Source organism: Phaethon aethereus (genome assembly GCF_964289735.1).
Source record: "Phaethon aethereus genome assembly, chromosome: Z".
NCBI lineage: Eukaryota > Metazoa > Chordata > Aves > Phaethontiformes > Phaethontidae > Phaethon > Phaethon aethereus.
In genome coordinates this window covers 48,334,577-48,350,886 of record NC_138577.1, presented here as the reverse complement: position 1 = coordinate 48,350,886, position 16,310 = coordinate 48,334,577, and the positions used below count along the sequence as shown (strand labels likewise).

The 16,310-nt window shown below is 44.5% G+C and overlaps 2 protein-coding genes across 2 annotated transcripts in view; both read left to right on the top strand.

Moving 5' to 3' along the window:
* Window positions 1-1,970: 1,970 nt before the first annotated feature.
* On the top strand, window positions 1,971-6,817 carry PRXL2C (peroxiredoxin like 2C; the record flags this gene model as incomplete). Its single annotated transcript, XM_082013009.1, has 6 exons — window positions 1,971-2,153; window positions 3,509-3,577; window positions 5,108-5,161; window positions 5,584-5,689; window positions 5,925-6,056; window positions 6,690-6,817. 6 exons carry the CDS (start codon window positions 1,971-1,973, stop codon window positions 6,815-6,817), a joined length of 672 nt encoding a protein of 223 aa, XP_081869135.1.
* A 3,394-nt stretch (window positions 6,818-10,211) lies between these two features.
* CDC14B (cell division cycle 14B) overlaps window positions 10,212-16,310 on the top strand; it is a gene marked incomplete at both ends in the record, with an annotated part of 46,701 nt that continues 40,602 nt past the window's right edge. Inside the window, one exon of the mRNA XM_082013799.1 lies at window positions 10,212-10,368. Coding sequence (XP_081869925.1) covers window positions 10,212-10,368 — 157 coding nt within the window. The remainder of the gene's footprint in view (window positions 10,369-16,310) is intronic.

Below are 16,310 nucleotides of genomic sequence, written 5' to 3'. Positions count from 1 at the left end.
CCAAATTCTTATCTAGCAGAATATGTGTTTTACAATTTTCAGAAATTCTTTACCTATTTGAGCTCTTTGCCTTTTAAATCAAAGTCATTGTGAGGGCACACTGGCCTGCAAGTTCAGTCCTTGAAGTACACAGCCATAGCCAAACACAGAAGTTCTCTGCTAACATTCACACACCAATTTTTTTAGCTCAGCAAAGTATTATATTATGATCACAGTTAACCTGGCAAAGCCACAAGCTGGATCCGTATCATGAAATAAACTTTCATTACTGAAACAAGAGGGCTATACTAGAGGCTGGGTATTTTAACCTGTGTGTGTGTGCTGGAAGCTTGTGAAGAGCTACCAGCCACGGACCACTTTCCCTCATGTAATTTATAATGCAGAGCTGACTTGTCTTTGCTGTTGACATGGCACAAAACAGCTTACACACCCCGAAGGTCTTTCTGGCAAGAGTTTTAAAACATAGCTGGGAGGTATCCCAACTGGAAGGCCAACTGTGTTGTATCATCCTGTGTAAATGTCTTATACAGAGCTAATTTGACTTTTCAGACATTGTGACAGAGAGAATTTCTTTCACTGAGTGTTGTAAGAGAAATGGTGGTAATGCACTCACTTCTAGGGAAGGTCTGGAGCAAAGCAGCTGGGAGTGATAGTGGCTCTCAGGCTGAGCAGGAATCAACAAAACTGTGCTGTTGCGAAAAGCACAAAGGCAATGCCAGAATTTTTAACTGGATATTCAGACCCAAGATGTGAAGAAAACCTAATGCTTGGCTAAAATACTGTGTCTAGTTTTAGGCACTAATGTTCAGGAATGACAGAAATTATGTAGACAGTCCAGAGGAAATTATAAAGTCTGTATTGTAGAAATTCTAGAAAACATGGCCTACGAGAAGAAAGAATAGTAAAAAAAAAAAAAAAGAAAAGAAAAAAAAGGGTTATTTAGTCTAGGAAACAGAAGATTGAGGGCAACATAGCAGTAGTCTGTGTATAGTTGAAAAGTCAGTGCAGTAAGGGGATTAACCTATTCTATGTGCTCACTCCTGGTAATATAAAAGCAATGGGCTTAACCCAAAGTACAGGGGATATAAGTTTGACTAACATTAACAACATAGACACTGGGACAGTTTGCCAAGACAGACTCTGGAACAAACATCATCAGAAAGCTTCATAAAGGAGAATAACTTCTGCAGATTCCCCCAGTTCTATTCCCTCCAATACTCCCTTTTCTCTGCTTACTAAGAAAAACAAAGTACTCTCCTCCTCCTAAGCTTTCAGCCAACACAACAATCCAAGAGGCTAAGATACTCTTCAACTGCCTAGTGTTTTTCTTATTTTGAGAAGATCTGTTCCATTCACTCATTTGTGTGTGCACTGGGTACACTCAGACGAGCATTTGGACTGCGGAGCATCCTCTGCTATTCACCTGCCGCAGTCCCATGAAGTTCTGCTCCTACTCCAGTAAGGAAACCGGGTCTATTTTTCCCGACCCAGCAGCTCGGCAGTTCCTCCAACACAGGATTTCCTAGCTGGCGCGCAGCCCCCTGAAAGGCAGTGGCAGGCCGCGGCGCAAACCCCGGCCTCCAGACTGTGTGATAACGCCGCTGCTGCTCCCGGTCGCGCACAGTTCCCGGCAGGCTGGGTGTGACCCCGTTCTGCTCCCCAAGCACAAACTGCATCCCGGCTGCCACGGGCGCGCCGCCGCTGCGGCAGCGGATTTCTCCCTTTCTCGCTCTCTTCGTCCCGAGGCCGCAACCTCACCAACGCCTCCTGCGGCGAGAGGCCCGCAGCGCCGCGCCGCCGGCCCTGGCGCGCCGCCAGCCACGGCTACGTCGCCGGTGACCTCTCACCCAGCCCCGCCACTTCCTCGCAGTCACACGACCCCCCAGCTTTCCCCTCCGGCTCCGCCTTTCTCTTCCTCCCCTTTCGCCGTCCGGGCAGGCCCGGCAGAGGCGGCGGAGCGGGAGCAGGCCATGGCCGGGCCGCCGGTGGCCCCCGTCACGCAGCAGGTCGGCAGCGCGCGGGGCTGCGGGCAGCGGCCGGAGCCGGGGGAGCTGCGAGAGGCCGCCCGCTGCCTGGTGGTGGACGCGGACGGGAGGAGCGTCCCCTTCAAGGCGCTGTACGGGGAGCGAAAAGCGATCGTGGTGTTCGTGCGGGTGAGGAGGGAACGGCTGCCCGGGAGGGTTGGCTCGCCGGCCTAGAACCCGCACGGGCGCCGTGCGCGGAGACCCCGCTTGGCTGCGAAAGGAGCGGGGGGGAGCAGGGGGTTCGCACAAGCCAGGCTGGGGCAGAGAGAACAAAAAATATAACGCAGATCTGTGCTGCTTCTAAGAACAGCCGCTCTGTGGTAAAACGATACAGTAGTTAACCCGAAAGGAAATAATTGTTCAGCTGGGTGTTCAAGGAAACAAGTATTGTGTTCCCCCGATTTCCCAGCTGGTAAGCCAGCCCTTGCATTCCTCAAGTATCCCGATAAAAAAAACTAGAATCACAGAATAGTTTGGGTTGGAAGGCGCTTTTAAAGGTCATCTAGTCCAACGCCCCTGCAATGAGCAGGGACATCTTCAACAAGATCAGGTTGCTCAGAGCCCCGTCCAACCTGACCTGGAATGTTTCCAGGGATGGGGCGTCTACCACCTCTCTGGGCAACCTGTGCCAGGGTTTCACCACCCTCATTGTCAAAAATGTCTTTCTTATATCTAGTCTAAATCTGCCCTCTTTTAGTTTAAAACCATTACCCCTTGTCCCATTGCAACAGGCCCTCCTAAAAAGTCTGTCCCCATCTTTCTCATAGGCCCTGTTTAAGTACTGGAAGGCTGCAGTAAGGTCTCCCTGGAGCCTTCTCTTCTCCAGGCTGAACAACCCCAACTCTCTCAGCCTGTCCTCACAGGAGAGGTGTTCCATCCCTCTGATCGTTTTGGTGGCCATCCTCTGGACCCACTCCAACAGGTCCATGTCTTTCCTGTGCTGAGGGCTCCAGAGCTGGATGCAGAACTCCAGGTGGGATCTCACCAGAGCGGAGCACAGAGGCAGAATCCCCTCCCTCGCCCTGCTGGCCACGCTGCTTTGGGTGCAGCCCAGGATACGGTTGGCCTTCTGGGCTATGAGCACACTGCTGGCTCATGTCCAGCTTTTCATCCACCAGTACCCCCAAGTCCTTCTCAGCAGGGCTGCTCTCCATCCCTTCGTTACCCGGCCCGTACTCATACAGGTGCAGGACCCTGCGCTTGGCCTTGTTGAACCTCATGAGGTTCACGTGGACCCACTTCTCAAACTCATCCGGGTCCCTGTGGGCAGTAAGGCCCAAGCAAGGCCCCAAGCCCAGTGTCCCTGTTCAGGCCTGGATTAAGCCAGGATCCTAATCCAAATTTGGTGACTGCAAAGAACTTTAATCCTTCCTATTCCCAGTTCCTGATCACCTCAAAATGGTTTGTGCCTGAAGTCAGAATCTGATGCTTCATTGCTATGCAACTATGTTTGTTTCTGACACATCCATCTGGCTATGTTGCAGAATTTTTTATGTTACACTTGTAAGGAGTATGTAGAAGACCTGGCAAAAGTCCCCAAGGCATTTTTACAAGTAAGTACTGTGCCCTTAATATGTACATGGGTTTGCTGTAGTCGATCAGATTTGTTATGTCCCACTGCAGGCTTGCATGAGGCATAAACTTTTGAGGAATCAAAAAAAGGCTCAGAAGAAAGCTAGCACTTTCATTGTTTGCTACAATAGCCATAATGTATCTGCCTAGGAGACCCAGGAAAGGATTTACAGCACCACATGCTCTGTTGGAGCAGCATTACTTCTCCTGCCCTGCTAGCTTGGTGCTGTTTTTTTCTGCTGTGTTCTGAACAGTTAGACAACATCTGACAGGCATTTCTTTTGGTATTAGTAAGTGCCCTGGGCAGCTGTCTTCTCCTGACCACTAACTAACTACTGCCCTTTCCATTATGCCAGTACAGCTGACTGATGGTTGTGCATGGAACAGAATCAGAAAATTGATCTGGATTAAAAATAGTCTCTTTTTCGATGGTTATTTGTAAGCTGCATCAGTTGCGTGACCTGTTCTCCAGGCAGCTGCACAAACAGGAGTGACATAGTGACAGAAGGGAGAAATGGAGTGGGCAGGGGTTGCTATGGATGGGTATTTGTTGGGTGGTAGGAGATACCAGAGAAAGACAATGATCCCCTGCTAAATGTGGAAGGTCAATCTGTCTCTTCTAGGCTGCCGATTGAAATTCTGTCATATTTTATTCCTAACAGCAGCACAGCTGATGACAGAGACTCAGCTCCTTGCTGACAAGCAAGCCTTAGATGGACTAGGAATTTGGGGATGAAAAGGGGCAATTTCTTTGGCAGCTCCCCTTCTCAGGACGGATTTTTCTAAACTGCTCAATCAGTGTTACTCAGAATGACATTTTCCTAATTTGGCTGCTCAAATGTATACAGAGAATCAAAACCATCCATACTTTTCTTAGTGTGAGTATTCTGTTTTTAGGAGGGCTTCTTTTCATAACAAGCAAAATGATTCTGTATAAGAATGGCAAGTATTATACTCTAATGTTAAAAGAACGTTACATTTTATTAACTGCTTTACTGGCATCCAAATGAATGTTAAGTTTTGGCCTCTATTTTAGACTCAGGCCTAGTGTTGCACCTGCAAAAGACAGCAGTACACGCAGATGCAAGTTATATCTATTAATGAGTATCAGTATATATAAATCACAGATGTGTGTGCACCAGTATTTGCATGCTGCTTCTTCAGATGCAGGTGCAACTCAGTGAAGATTTTGAATGTCCAAAACCATAGCAGGTTGCAGTCAATTGAAAAGATGATGCTACTAATGCTACAGAAAGATTAAAGTTTACACATCTGTCACTTAAAAGTTATGTTTAAAAATAATTTTTCACTTAATAAATTAATGTAGCTGCTAGCTGTGGATGATAGACAAAGGTGCAGGCTCCAAACATGTAAGTGATGTTAATTTCAAATAATTTTAACTCAGTGCACTGTGGTCATTAACTCAGGACACCAGATTTTTCTAATGCTTTGCAGCCATGCGGAAACACCAAGTTCCTCTTTACAGTTTCAATACCCATGTTCTGTTCTAGGAAGCAAATGTGAGGCTTATAGTTATTGGACAGTCATCTTATCATCACATCAAGGTAAATAAAGTAGTCATTAAATATGTTGTATTCTCTATTGTGTCTTAATCATCTGCATTGAGGGATTTCACTCTAAGTGAAAAGGTGGTCATATGCAACCACAGAAAAAGAGGATAGTATTCCTTTTCATGAAGCAATTCTAATAGCAGTACACGAATAAAGCGAGTAATTAAAACTTTCAGTTTAAAACCCACTGGGGCCTGCTAAGGAAATATCTTGATTTCACTGGAAGCTTGTTTTAGTAAAAGCTTTGGGGCTTAAAATTTTTTCGCCTTTAAGTTAACATGACAAATCCATAGGTTTCCAAACTGAGGGGGTGGGGTAGCAGGGTGGCAGTATTTTTTCCCACTGTCAGTAGATCCTAACTAATTACTGTCTTAACCTTAAAAGTACTACTTTTTTTGTATGCATATGTTTTGCAGCCCTTTTGCAGTTTAACTGGGTATACACACGAAATGTATGTAGATCCACAAAGGGAAATTTATAAAATGCTTGGCATGAAAAGAGGTGAAGGCAATAACGTATCAGGTAAGAAGAATTTTCTCACCTTGTTTGGTGAAAGCAAAAGAATGCTCTGATAAAATGGTATGATCACAATGTAAATAGGGAGTTGCCCACCAGACCATCTCCTGTAGGCTATATATTTTGTCAAAACACTTATAATCGGGAAACTCTACACTATTCATGGCAGCTGTTCGATTTTGTTGTTCTCCTCATATACTTTTGTATTTCTAGATGACAAGTATTTTGCCATTTTGTTTAGTGCGGAGCCCTCATGTGAAATCAAATGTGCTCCTGGGAAGCATTAGGAGTATGTGGAGAGCAATGACTGGCCCGGCTTTTGATTTTCAAGGAGACCCCGCTCAGCAGGGAGGAGCTTTGATTTTAGGCCCAGGTGAGCTGCTTTGTTCTGTGTGAAAGTTACAGTCTCCTCCTGTAGCTGTTTGCTTTAACGTTACCATCTCGGCTGCTGCCCCTGTGAATCCTAAGGAGACAGTCTTGTGTTGAACTGTGTGATTTTGCCAGCTGAAGGGACCTGTGGAAGTGTCATTGTGTAGTCCCACTTCCAACAGAGGTTGCACAAAGCTGATCACAGTCCTGCAGAAATCAATAGGAGTGCTGATGGAACAACTGCCTCAAAGTTTGGAGGGGTTTTTTTGACATCGTGGTGTTCACCTACATTCTGCTTTCACATTTGATTCTAGGCATTTAATGCGGTATTCCGTAGAGGAATAATGCATGAGGAGGGGGGCAACATGACAAAGTAATATCATCAAATCATTAGGAAACATGATGCTACAGCAGATTTAATTCAATTAGATGCCTCAATGTTTCTTGCTTCTATAACTCAATTAAAAAAACCCCTATGTCATTGTTTAGAATATAGTATATTGTGCAATCTGTAGAGCTAGTATACATTTGTACAAGAACTAGTAGCAAGTCAGAGTTCTGCTTTGATTCACTTATGTCTTTGAATAAACAAATATTTTATTCAACCATTTACATGTTTATTCTCATTCCATTCCAGGTAATGAAGTTCATTTTTTGCACCTTGATAAAAACAGGCTGGATCATGTTCACATTAACACAGTTTTGCAGCTGGCAGGAGTTAAAACAGTAAATTTCACAAACAAACCCCAGATTATTGACATATGACACACAGTATATAGATTTTTTTATTCATGCTCTACAAGAACAAGTCTCCAGCGAATCCCCACCAGCATCGGTACTGTTGTGTCTTTATGGGACATTGAAACCCTGTCTAGAAAATCAGAGCACAGAATACACCGCCTGGCACCTGAAGATAGGCACAAAAGTGCTATTTCTATTGCATATAAGATAACAAAAACTAAAACACAGCTGAGGCTTATTGCAAAAAAATCCTGTGGGTTATTATTTCCTCACCAAGCAATCGTGCTAATATATTTTTAAAAGCTTTGTTCAAGACACACTAAACTAAAAAATCTGGTTTTGCGCAGGAAGAACTTGGGATTCTTGCCTTCAGCAGATCACACTGGCTTTCAGTCCAATACTTCTCAGCGATGTTTTGAAGCTTCCAGCACCATGTGACAATCTTGTATTAAATTATACCTTGGAACATCACAGTTTTGAACACTGGGACTTAAGCTTATGCCGACTTTTGCATCTGGCACTGGCAGACATTATGAAATATTTTATAGTTTTAAATAAATATTTTAAATGTGTCATCCATTGTCTGGAATTCTTTTGCATCATATGGTCTGTAAGACCAGGGAGGGATGTGTCTTAAACATATTTCTGATCAGATTGTCAGTTTTTGGAGTAGGCCATAGTCAATTACCTGTTTTCCTATGAAGACTTGCAGGAGAACATTCTCCCTTGTATGTGTGTAACTTTCTCTCAGAGCAAGAAGTCTCTGAAAAAATGTCCTTAGTTATTTCCCTAGACAACTGAGCTAAGGACAACAGCTTTTTTGTTTGCAGTTCGGTCAGATTTCGTATTATCCATTTTTCTAGAAATGTTTATGTGCAGAGTCTATTGCTTTCATTAAAGTAGATGTGCCCTCTTTCACCCATAAGCCACTTCTTTTTAGCAATTTTAAAATAAGATTGTCCAAGATCTATGGAGGAGCATATCCTCCTCTGCAGTTTCTGATGTTTGGCCTTCGCTGTAAAATGCTACTATTCATACATACTTCACCTGCAAATTCTCTCCTCTTTTAAGCCTTAACACTAACACAACTGTAAAACGGTATTCTGTGACGAGGCTGGTCCCTGCATCCATTAAGGTCACTGGAAGGCCCAGAGCAAGCTCCGGAGAGCTACACCATTAAGAGCATGTGAAATTAAATGCAGTGTTCCTTGGCAAAAAAATAAAAGGCTTGCTTATGAAACATAATGATACAGAGCAATGTAATACCGTTAAAGGTACTATGACTTAGCACCTTATTAATTACAGACACATTTTGATACGGTGTGTTTAGAAGGAGGAGATTACTAATGTAAAAATGCTGCGTTCAATTCCCTGCTTTGCCTAACCAGCCCTAAAACTAGCCATGTGCAGCCTCTGAACCTGCCTGATTTCAGGGCTGGCTGGAAGCTTCCTCAGAACTTGGTGTAAGGGGCTGGGACAGGTAGCCAGGGCTCGCAGGGGAGTGAAATCTGCTTTTCATGACCACTGCCCCTACGTTCATAAATAAGGAGCTGCCCCTTCCCTGCAGGGCTCCCCCAGCCTCACTCGGTATTTTTGAGTATGTCAGAAACTCTGGAATGCAGCTGCCTCTATGTTACTAAAACCACAGCAGAAAGCAAGATATAAAACTGGTCTTATGTTTGTAAAAAAAAAAAAAAAATGACAAATGCAGAAAACTTATTTTCAAGAAGAAAGAATGATAAATATTCCATTTATTTGTAGTGCTTCCACTCTGCTTCATTAACCTGATCATCACTCCCAAAGACACTGTCCTAGTTCCACTTTTGTTTTGCAGTCATTTAATTTTCATGTTCTTGGCGCTTTTGATTTTAAAGGATTTGTTTAGCTAGCTGTTTTTCTGCTTGTTTTGCTTTCAGTAGAATTAAAATAATGCACAATAGGAATAGTTTTATTGCTGTGTTTTAAATACATTAAATGAGCCGAACTGTAGCCAAAAGAATGGTGGACTCTTAAAAGGGATTGGAAAGAATCAAGTTGTAGTTTGACAGCTCTGTATGTTGAAGTCACCCACCCTCACCATGTCAATAATGACGTGAACCTCACCATGGCCTCCATGTTATCCCAGCAAAGCCACTTTTTCAGAAAACATCCACAAAGTGCAGACGAACAAAAAGAGGGAGGAAGACAGAGAAGAGGGTTCAGTGGAAGAACGATCCTATTTAGGGCACCGGCCCTGACTTTGTGGCGTGGAGACGGACTCTTGCATCTGGCCACAGCTTCAGTGAGTCTGCTGCCACCCTGTGAGACGACCATCCCCACGCGCATAATGAATTGGAACAACGATGGCCACGGTCACCCATGGCAGAAATTTTCTTTCAAAGTGTCAGCAGAATTTTAGGTCTCTGGTGTTGGTTAGAAAAAGTATTTTAAAAAGTTACGCAGTGAAAGGTAGAAACCAGTGGGAGATAATCAGTGACCTCATACCCAGCAGATGGGCTTTTGTCATGGCCAGTTAGACAGAGGTGGGGAGGGAGTGGTCTTCAGAAGTTGTTTTAACCCCTAGGCTTGCTTTATTTCAGCGCCTACTTAAAAGGATGGTGTGTTTTAAAGAGCCGCTGTGTCTGAGCAGCAGACTCAAACCCGGCTATTTTAACGTTCCAGATAAATCCGTTTAATGTTCAGACCAGAAGGCGGCTGCGCATACTGGACCGCTTTCATTTGGCCGTGCACAGCGTCACGTCCCCTTGGGGACCCTCTTTCGGTTATGTGTCGCGAGAGGCACCTGGAACACTGTGACACCTCAAGAAACGCAACCGAACACACTCATTTCCAAAGGCGGTGGATTTATGCCGGCGCAAGCGTCGCCGGCCCGTCCGCGGGAGCGCGCTGACGCCGCAGCCGGGGCCCTCGCACCCCCAAGAGCCCCGTTTCGGTCACGCTGTCATCACCACCACCACCAGCAGCCCTCTCGGGGAAAAGTCCGGCGCCACGCCGGCGGGCGAGGCAGGGACGAGCTGCCAAGCGCCCCACCGGCCGCCAGCAGCCCCGAAGCGGCGGCGATAGGTGGGCCGCCCCTCGCCGCGCTCCCCCGGCCCACCTGTTAGAGCAGCCGCTATGACATCACCGTCCCCACCGCTCCGCGCTGGTGACGCCACACCGCGCTGACCCAATCAGAGGCGGCGGAGGGCGGCGGTGCCGGGAGGTGGCCGGGAGCTGCCGTCGGTTCGGGGCGGGGGGGGGCGTAGGTGCATGGGGCGGTGGGAGGGGGCGGTGTCCGGGGAGACGCGTCAGCCGCCGCCGCCGTCGTCGCGGCGTCACTCCCCTCCGGCGGCCCGAGCCCCGCGGGGAGCGGCGCGGCGCGGCGGGGATGAGGCGGGCCGCCTCGCACCCACCGTAGCGGCGCGGCCGCCTCTCCGCCATGAAGCGGAAGAGCTGGGCCGAGGCGCGGCGCCGCGCAGCCCCGGCGCCGCCGGCTCTGAAGAGAACTCGGGGCGCGGCGTCGCGGACGGCGGGGGGCGAGGCGGAGCGGCGGCAGCCGCCCCCCGGCGGGACGGAGACCTGCCTGAGGATCGCCGGTGAGGGGGGCGTGCCGGGGGGAGCGGCGCGGCGGGAGAGTTGAGGCGCAAGTCCGGGCCGGGCTGCCGGCGGCGGGACGGGGCGGGGGCCGCTGGGGCGTGGGGGTGTCCCGTCCCGTCCCGTCGCGTCCCGCGCCGGCCCGTGGGTGGGGGGCGGAAAACTTGCCCGCAGCGCGGGGCGGGCGCCGTCCCCGCCGGGAGCGCGGGGCCGGCGGCGGCCGCCGCTGCCATCTGGGCCAGGGGTCAGTCCCCGCGTCCGCCGGGCGTTCCGCTCGGCGGCGGGCGCTGTGGAAGCGCCTCGGTCGTCCAGCCGGCCTCCCGGAGGAGGGAACGCGGCGGGTTTTAGTAACTCGGGCTGTACGGAAGAGATGCCTTGCGCTGGCTATTTCGGCTTGTAAGAGAGTCAAGGGAAAATACACTTGCCCCAGTAAGACATGTTTCTGTGGAGGAACAAAAATAACGTATTTCTCTCTATGTCGTGGGTATATATAGCTTTCTCTTGCTGTCGTGCTTGCTGGCTGATGGGTCACGTAATGGGCAAGCGTCGCACCTCTTCCCGACGCTGGAGTGCCACCGGCTTCTGCAGGCGGGTGTGCTCCGTGTCCTCCCTCCTTTTCGTGGCCATATGATTTAAGCCGTGCTCCGTTTTGGCAGGGGAACCGGCCTCTGTGGAGAAGCTTATTGGATCGCAGCCGAAATAATTCTGGACGGAGGTTTGAGTTCCCCAGCTAAAAGGCATGCTTGAGTCTAGTGTGCCTAAAATAAAAAAAAAAAAATTAAAAATTACTTTTCGTGTCTCAGAATCCGAGAGTGGTAGTATTTACAACTTCTCTTAAAAAAAACCCCAAGAAATAAACCTCACTTGCCACTTCTTTGTCAAGGACATGAGAAATTGTCTGTAGACAGAGGAAGCAAAAATACGATGAGCAAACGTGGACAAAAGGCATCAGTCTCACCTGTGCCAAGAAACGTGGTTCCTTAAATTAACTAATGTGTCTCCTAGATAACAACATGTTAAGAAAACTGTAAGATTTTGTTTTGAAAATTGGGCATAGTGATGTAGGGAGAATGTACACTCCCAAAGCATACCGGCTTCCTCTTTTTAAAAAGCTCTAATACAGTCACGGAATAAAATCCTAAACGCTCCAGCCTAAAATACAGTATTTTAGGCCTAATCTACACAGAGAAACATTATGGTGTATTTACATGCAGAACTATAACACTACAGTAACTCTGTATTTGTATTTTTCTGTAACTGCTACCATTTATATAGGAAACAATGATGGTGTAGTTTTAAGGTTAAATGTAGAAACCCCTCGTTTGGCAGGTGATAACTTTTTGATATCAAAGTAATTTTGCTGCCTAGAATACCGTGCAGCCCTGTCCAGCTCAGATCTCCAGCAAACAGGTCTGTCTAACTATTCTTACGCAGCAGTTGCTTGGATCTGATGGTGCACGTCTGGCATCAGTAGGCCCCTTAAGTTACCATGCTTTCTCCTTCAGAGAAATGTTCACCCATTTAAATAAAGCAGTAGAGTACCTAGTCTTTGACTTGTTTTTTTTCAGTGGGATTTTACCATATGCAGTGGTATGCAGTAGAACAAACTTGATTAAAACGCAGTAGATTATTATATAATAATACTTCATTTTGTCTTGATCTTCTTACTGCGCACAGTGGCTGCTGTTTACAAGCTTCTAATGATGGAGCAATTATAGTCCAATTTTTATTACGCTGGTATGTCGTATGTATTTTTTGAAAGAGAAACCTTAAAAGAATAAACCCTCAGGCTTACCTTTTTATTCAGCCGTTTTAAAAGTTATTTCAAGTTTTGAACTGTCAGTTCTGCCTTCTCATAATGCAGTTCTGAGAAATTAATTAATAGTTCTGGGCTGGAGATAGATTAAAGCATAAGGCCTTATTCTTGCAAATGCACACACTGGTAAATGTTTTAGCCCCTGTAAAGGCCGAGAGATCTGCCTTTGCTTATCTGCTTACAGAAGCAGTGCCAAGCTCATTAAGAACATTTCAGGCTACCCTCATTTTCATCTGCTAAAAGACAGAGGCATAAACCAAACCCCAATAGCTGTAAAGATTTGTGGATCTTTTCTTGCGTGATGTTGCATTCATAAACAGCAAAGTTTGTAATCCATGGATTTGCATGGATTTTATACCTAAAATACTTAGAGTAATTATTCCATGTCTTTATTTCCTAATGAATTGTATGCATCAGCCATATGTCAGAATAATTTTTAATCAGAATCATCTAAATATTTTTGTTTACTATTAAGACTTAGTTCAGGAGAGCTATTCTTGTAAAAAATGGTTTATTTTGGTCTGTAAAGCTGCATGGTAAGCCTTACCATTTTCTCTTTGTCAACTAATGTGTGAGGCTTGCTGGTATGAATTCAATTTGCTGGAGCTGAATGCATTTCTTCTGTTTATTAGAAGCATATTCCCATATCCTTCTGATCTCTGAAAGAAGTAATTTATATGATCTAAAGAAAATGTCAGAATTCTGTGTGAGACTCTTGAAAGCTGTTGATTTCCTTTCCTAAAAGGAAAATAACATTTAAAAAATAACATTTTAAAGAAGATGTGGAATTATAATGCATAAACCTCAGGCAAAAAGTGTGTGTTTCTCTCTCACCTCTTTTCAGTAGTTAATTCTAAACTGAAGTAACTACAATAACTATACATGTTAAATTAATTTTTAAGTGATATGACACTCTGGGGCATTTCTTGACAGTTCTTTGTCCTCCTGCTAAATGTATATCCAGTTTGTTTACAAACTAACATCCTACAGGATGCTCTAAGCTGTACTGTATATGCCTTTTTTTTCTTTATTGAGAGTCGCTTTACTTACACTGTTACTTGGAGTTTTTATGAAATAGCATTCAATTTAATATGTTCATTGATAGGTGGGTCGTTTTTTTTTCAAACCATTGAGTACTACTTTGTTTTTTTTCAGTGTTTCTGGCTTGTCATTATAAACCTTGTGTATTATGTAGAAAACCTTTTTTTTTTAATGCTGAGGACACTTCTACCAAGTATTGTTAAGCTTTCCAACATTTAGACTATCAACACTTGTAATTACTTTTCATTATAGAACTGTCAGTACAGAAGTAGTATTTACTCTTTTATCAATATGACCTCACTTACTTGTGACTCTTTCTTGAAGTTAAGATTTTAAATAGGAGTCTAAAGCCTTTAGTATCTAATCCAGCACTGAAATTGCATGAGCAGATGTAGTCTTCTCTGTCAGGCAAGAGCAGTAGAGTGCAACGACTCTATTGTTGGTAAGTTGTGACAGGGCCCTGAAAATAATTTTTTTCATGGTTTTCTGTTAAATAAAAAGTTTCTTTAGCTTTTTGGTGTGCTTTCATTTTCTTTTTCAGAGGCCAGGCTGTTGTTCTAATTGCCAACTCTATCATCACTTGAATTTGAAATACCATAGTGATGAGTGAATGAATCTTTTCGAGGACAGAATGGCAAAAAAAAAAAAAAGTCATACAATTTTTCTTTCTGTCTTGACATTGCAACAGAATTTGTCTTTTATGTTTTCTCACCTCTTCCTTATATTTTGGAGTCTTTTAAATCAAACACAGCAAAATACCATGTACCAACTCTGAATTTAGAAATACACTCTTCTTACAATCGCAAGTAACTCTCCGGTTACACTCCTGGTAATTCAAAACAGACTAAGGTTGGTTTTTGTTGTACTGTCAGTTTCCTCTGAATTTCTCATTTAGGTCATCTGTTCAACAATAGAACTGTAGAATTTCTCTTTACATGAAATAATCTTTGCTGATCATATGCAGACTTGTCCTGCAGCAAGTGCCTGTTTGGTATTTAGTTGTCTCTTGAATTACTGAAATTTCTTTCTCCAAGGGCTGTGCAGCAGATCCGAGAAGCATCAGACTTATTGAGAGTAAAGGGAAGGAGGTTGTTTTGTCATCTCTATATTCACATTAACATGATTTTGAAGTGGTAGCTCTCAGTTTTCTACACATCTATCTCCACAGAACGCTGTAGATCTGAAAAAAAAGCAAAATGCTTTTCCTCCTGTATGCACACTGCAATCAGATCCGTAATTATTACAGCTTGTGTAGACATGCTTGTGCGAGCTTTAATCTCCCTAGTTCATGTACCAGCAGTAGCAAAGCTGTGGTAACATAGTCCTCGGTGAGGGGTATGCAGGCTCATTTTGTTGTACACTGGATGCTTATTCAAATTAATTGCCTACAGTGACGTCCGTGTTTCTCTATTTTAACTGTTTTGTTATATGAGGCTAACAAAATTAAGTGTAATTGAAATATATCTAACATACTGCAGCCGTATCTCCTAATTGCAGTGCAGCTGCAGCCTGTAAGGCAGTGAGCCCTACTCTCATTCTTCTGGGAGACGATTAGGAAGGTCTGCGCTAGTTTGATAGCTTTAGGATGACCTTCTATCAGAAATTTGCAGGAATCTGGAAGTGTGTAAGCAAACTATATGTAAATGAAACACTAAAAAGCTAAAATTAGCAAAGGAATCGTAAAAATAATAAAATGGAAGTCTTGCTTCTGCAGTGCGTACCTTTGTGTATCCTAGTGAAATCAATTCGTCAGAGCTCTGGTGTATTTTATGTATAAGACCTCATCCTGCAGTCAGATCCGTAGTGAAGGAATTCTCCTTTTTCAGCATGTGTTACTCCTATTCAAAAATAAACGCACTAATCCTCGGCTACTGTAAACAGAACTGGGAATGTGTTTGCAAAAAAAACCAGGTAAAAACAGACACGGTGAGTTGTACAGCATTTGTCTGATACTGGACTGGTAGGCCAGCAGAAAGGTAAATATACTTATGGGAAGGGACTTCCCTGTGTACCTCGTTTCTAAAATCTGCCTATAGGAAACATGTTAAAAAGATGGAGGCTGGTGTTTACATAATAGGGAGCAATTGTTAGTGGTGCGCGGGAACGGGCAGCTTGTCAGGATGTTGGCCTTTGACACGCACGGCTCTTATTGTGAAGTAGTTCTGTAAATTCATTGAACTCGAGTTTCTTTCAGGTGTTTTAAGAATAGCCACAATTAACACGATCCAGAGATACCAGTGCAGAATTGAATGCCAACAGCAGTTCAAAAGTCCATGCACATACTGTTTGCTCAAGATAGGAATTCTTATTTTTGTTGGGCATTTTTGCAAAAGCTGCAGAAGATTTTCAGTAAAAGTAGGAGTGCTGAGGAAGCAAATGATCTGTTACTTCAAATCCTGTTTAGGAGTGAATGCTAAATTATTTTAGGTCTTTGACCTGTGCAGATTTATTTCTTTTCGTTTTGATCCTCCTTTTGTATTTGAGGATTTTGGATTACTCTCTGTGTGGTGCTTTTATATTTTCAAAAGTGACGTAAAGTTTATGTGAAGAAGCTGGTGTGCGGGAGGGTAATGTGTCAGTTTGAGTACTACAGCCATTCTGCCCAGACTTTGATGCGGATGTTGTTTATGTACACGAAGAGCTCAGTCTAAGTCAATAAATTAGACTGGATCTAAAGGACAGATGCCATCGAGGGAAAAATTCTGGCTGCGTATTCTCACTGTTAACCCCAAGTAGGCTAGTTCAGTGAGGTAACTCAGAAGAAAACTTTTCTTTGTAAGGAACCTGGTGGCAGCTAGCCATTAAATCAGTTTAGAAGTGGTGTGAAATTATAGCTTGGGGCTGTAGTGTGACATGTGTTTAATCTAGCTGTGCCAGTTTAAACACAATCCCTAGATATCATATCCTCTCAGTTCTCCTTTCTGCTTCCTCCCTCACCCTCAGTCTTCCCCCCCCCAGCCCCACGTTAGCTCTCATTCTCGGGGCAGAAGGAAATAAACCAGCAAAGCACCTTTCTTTTTCTTTCTTTTTTTTTTTTTTTTTTAATGCTAGGTGCTAGGATACCTGTTAGAATTTCTGATTTGCACA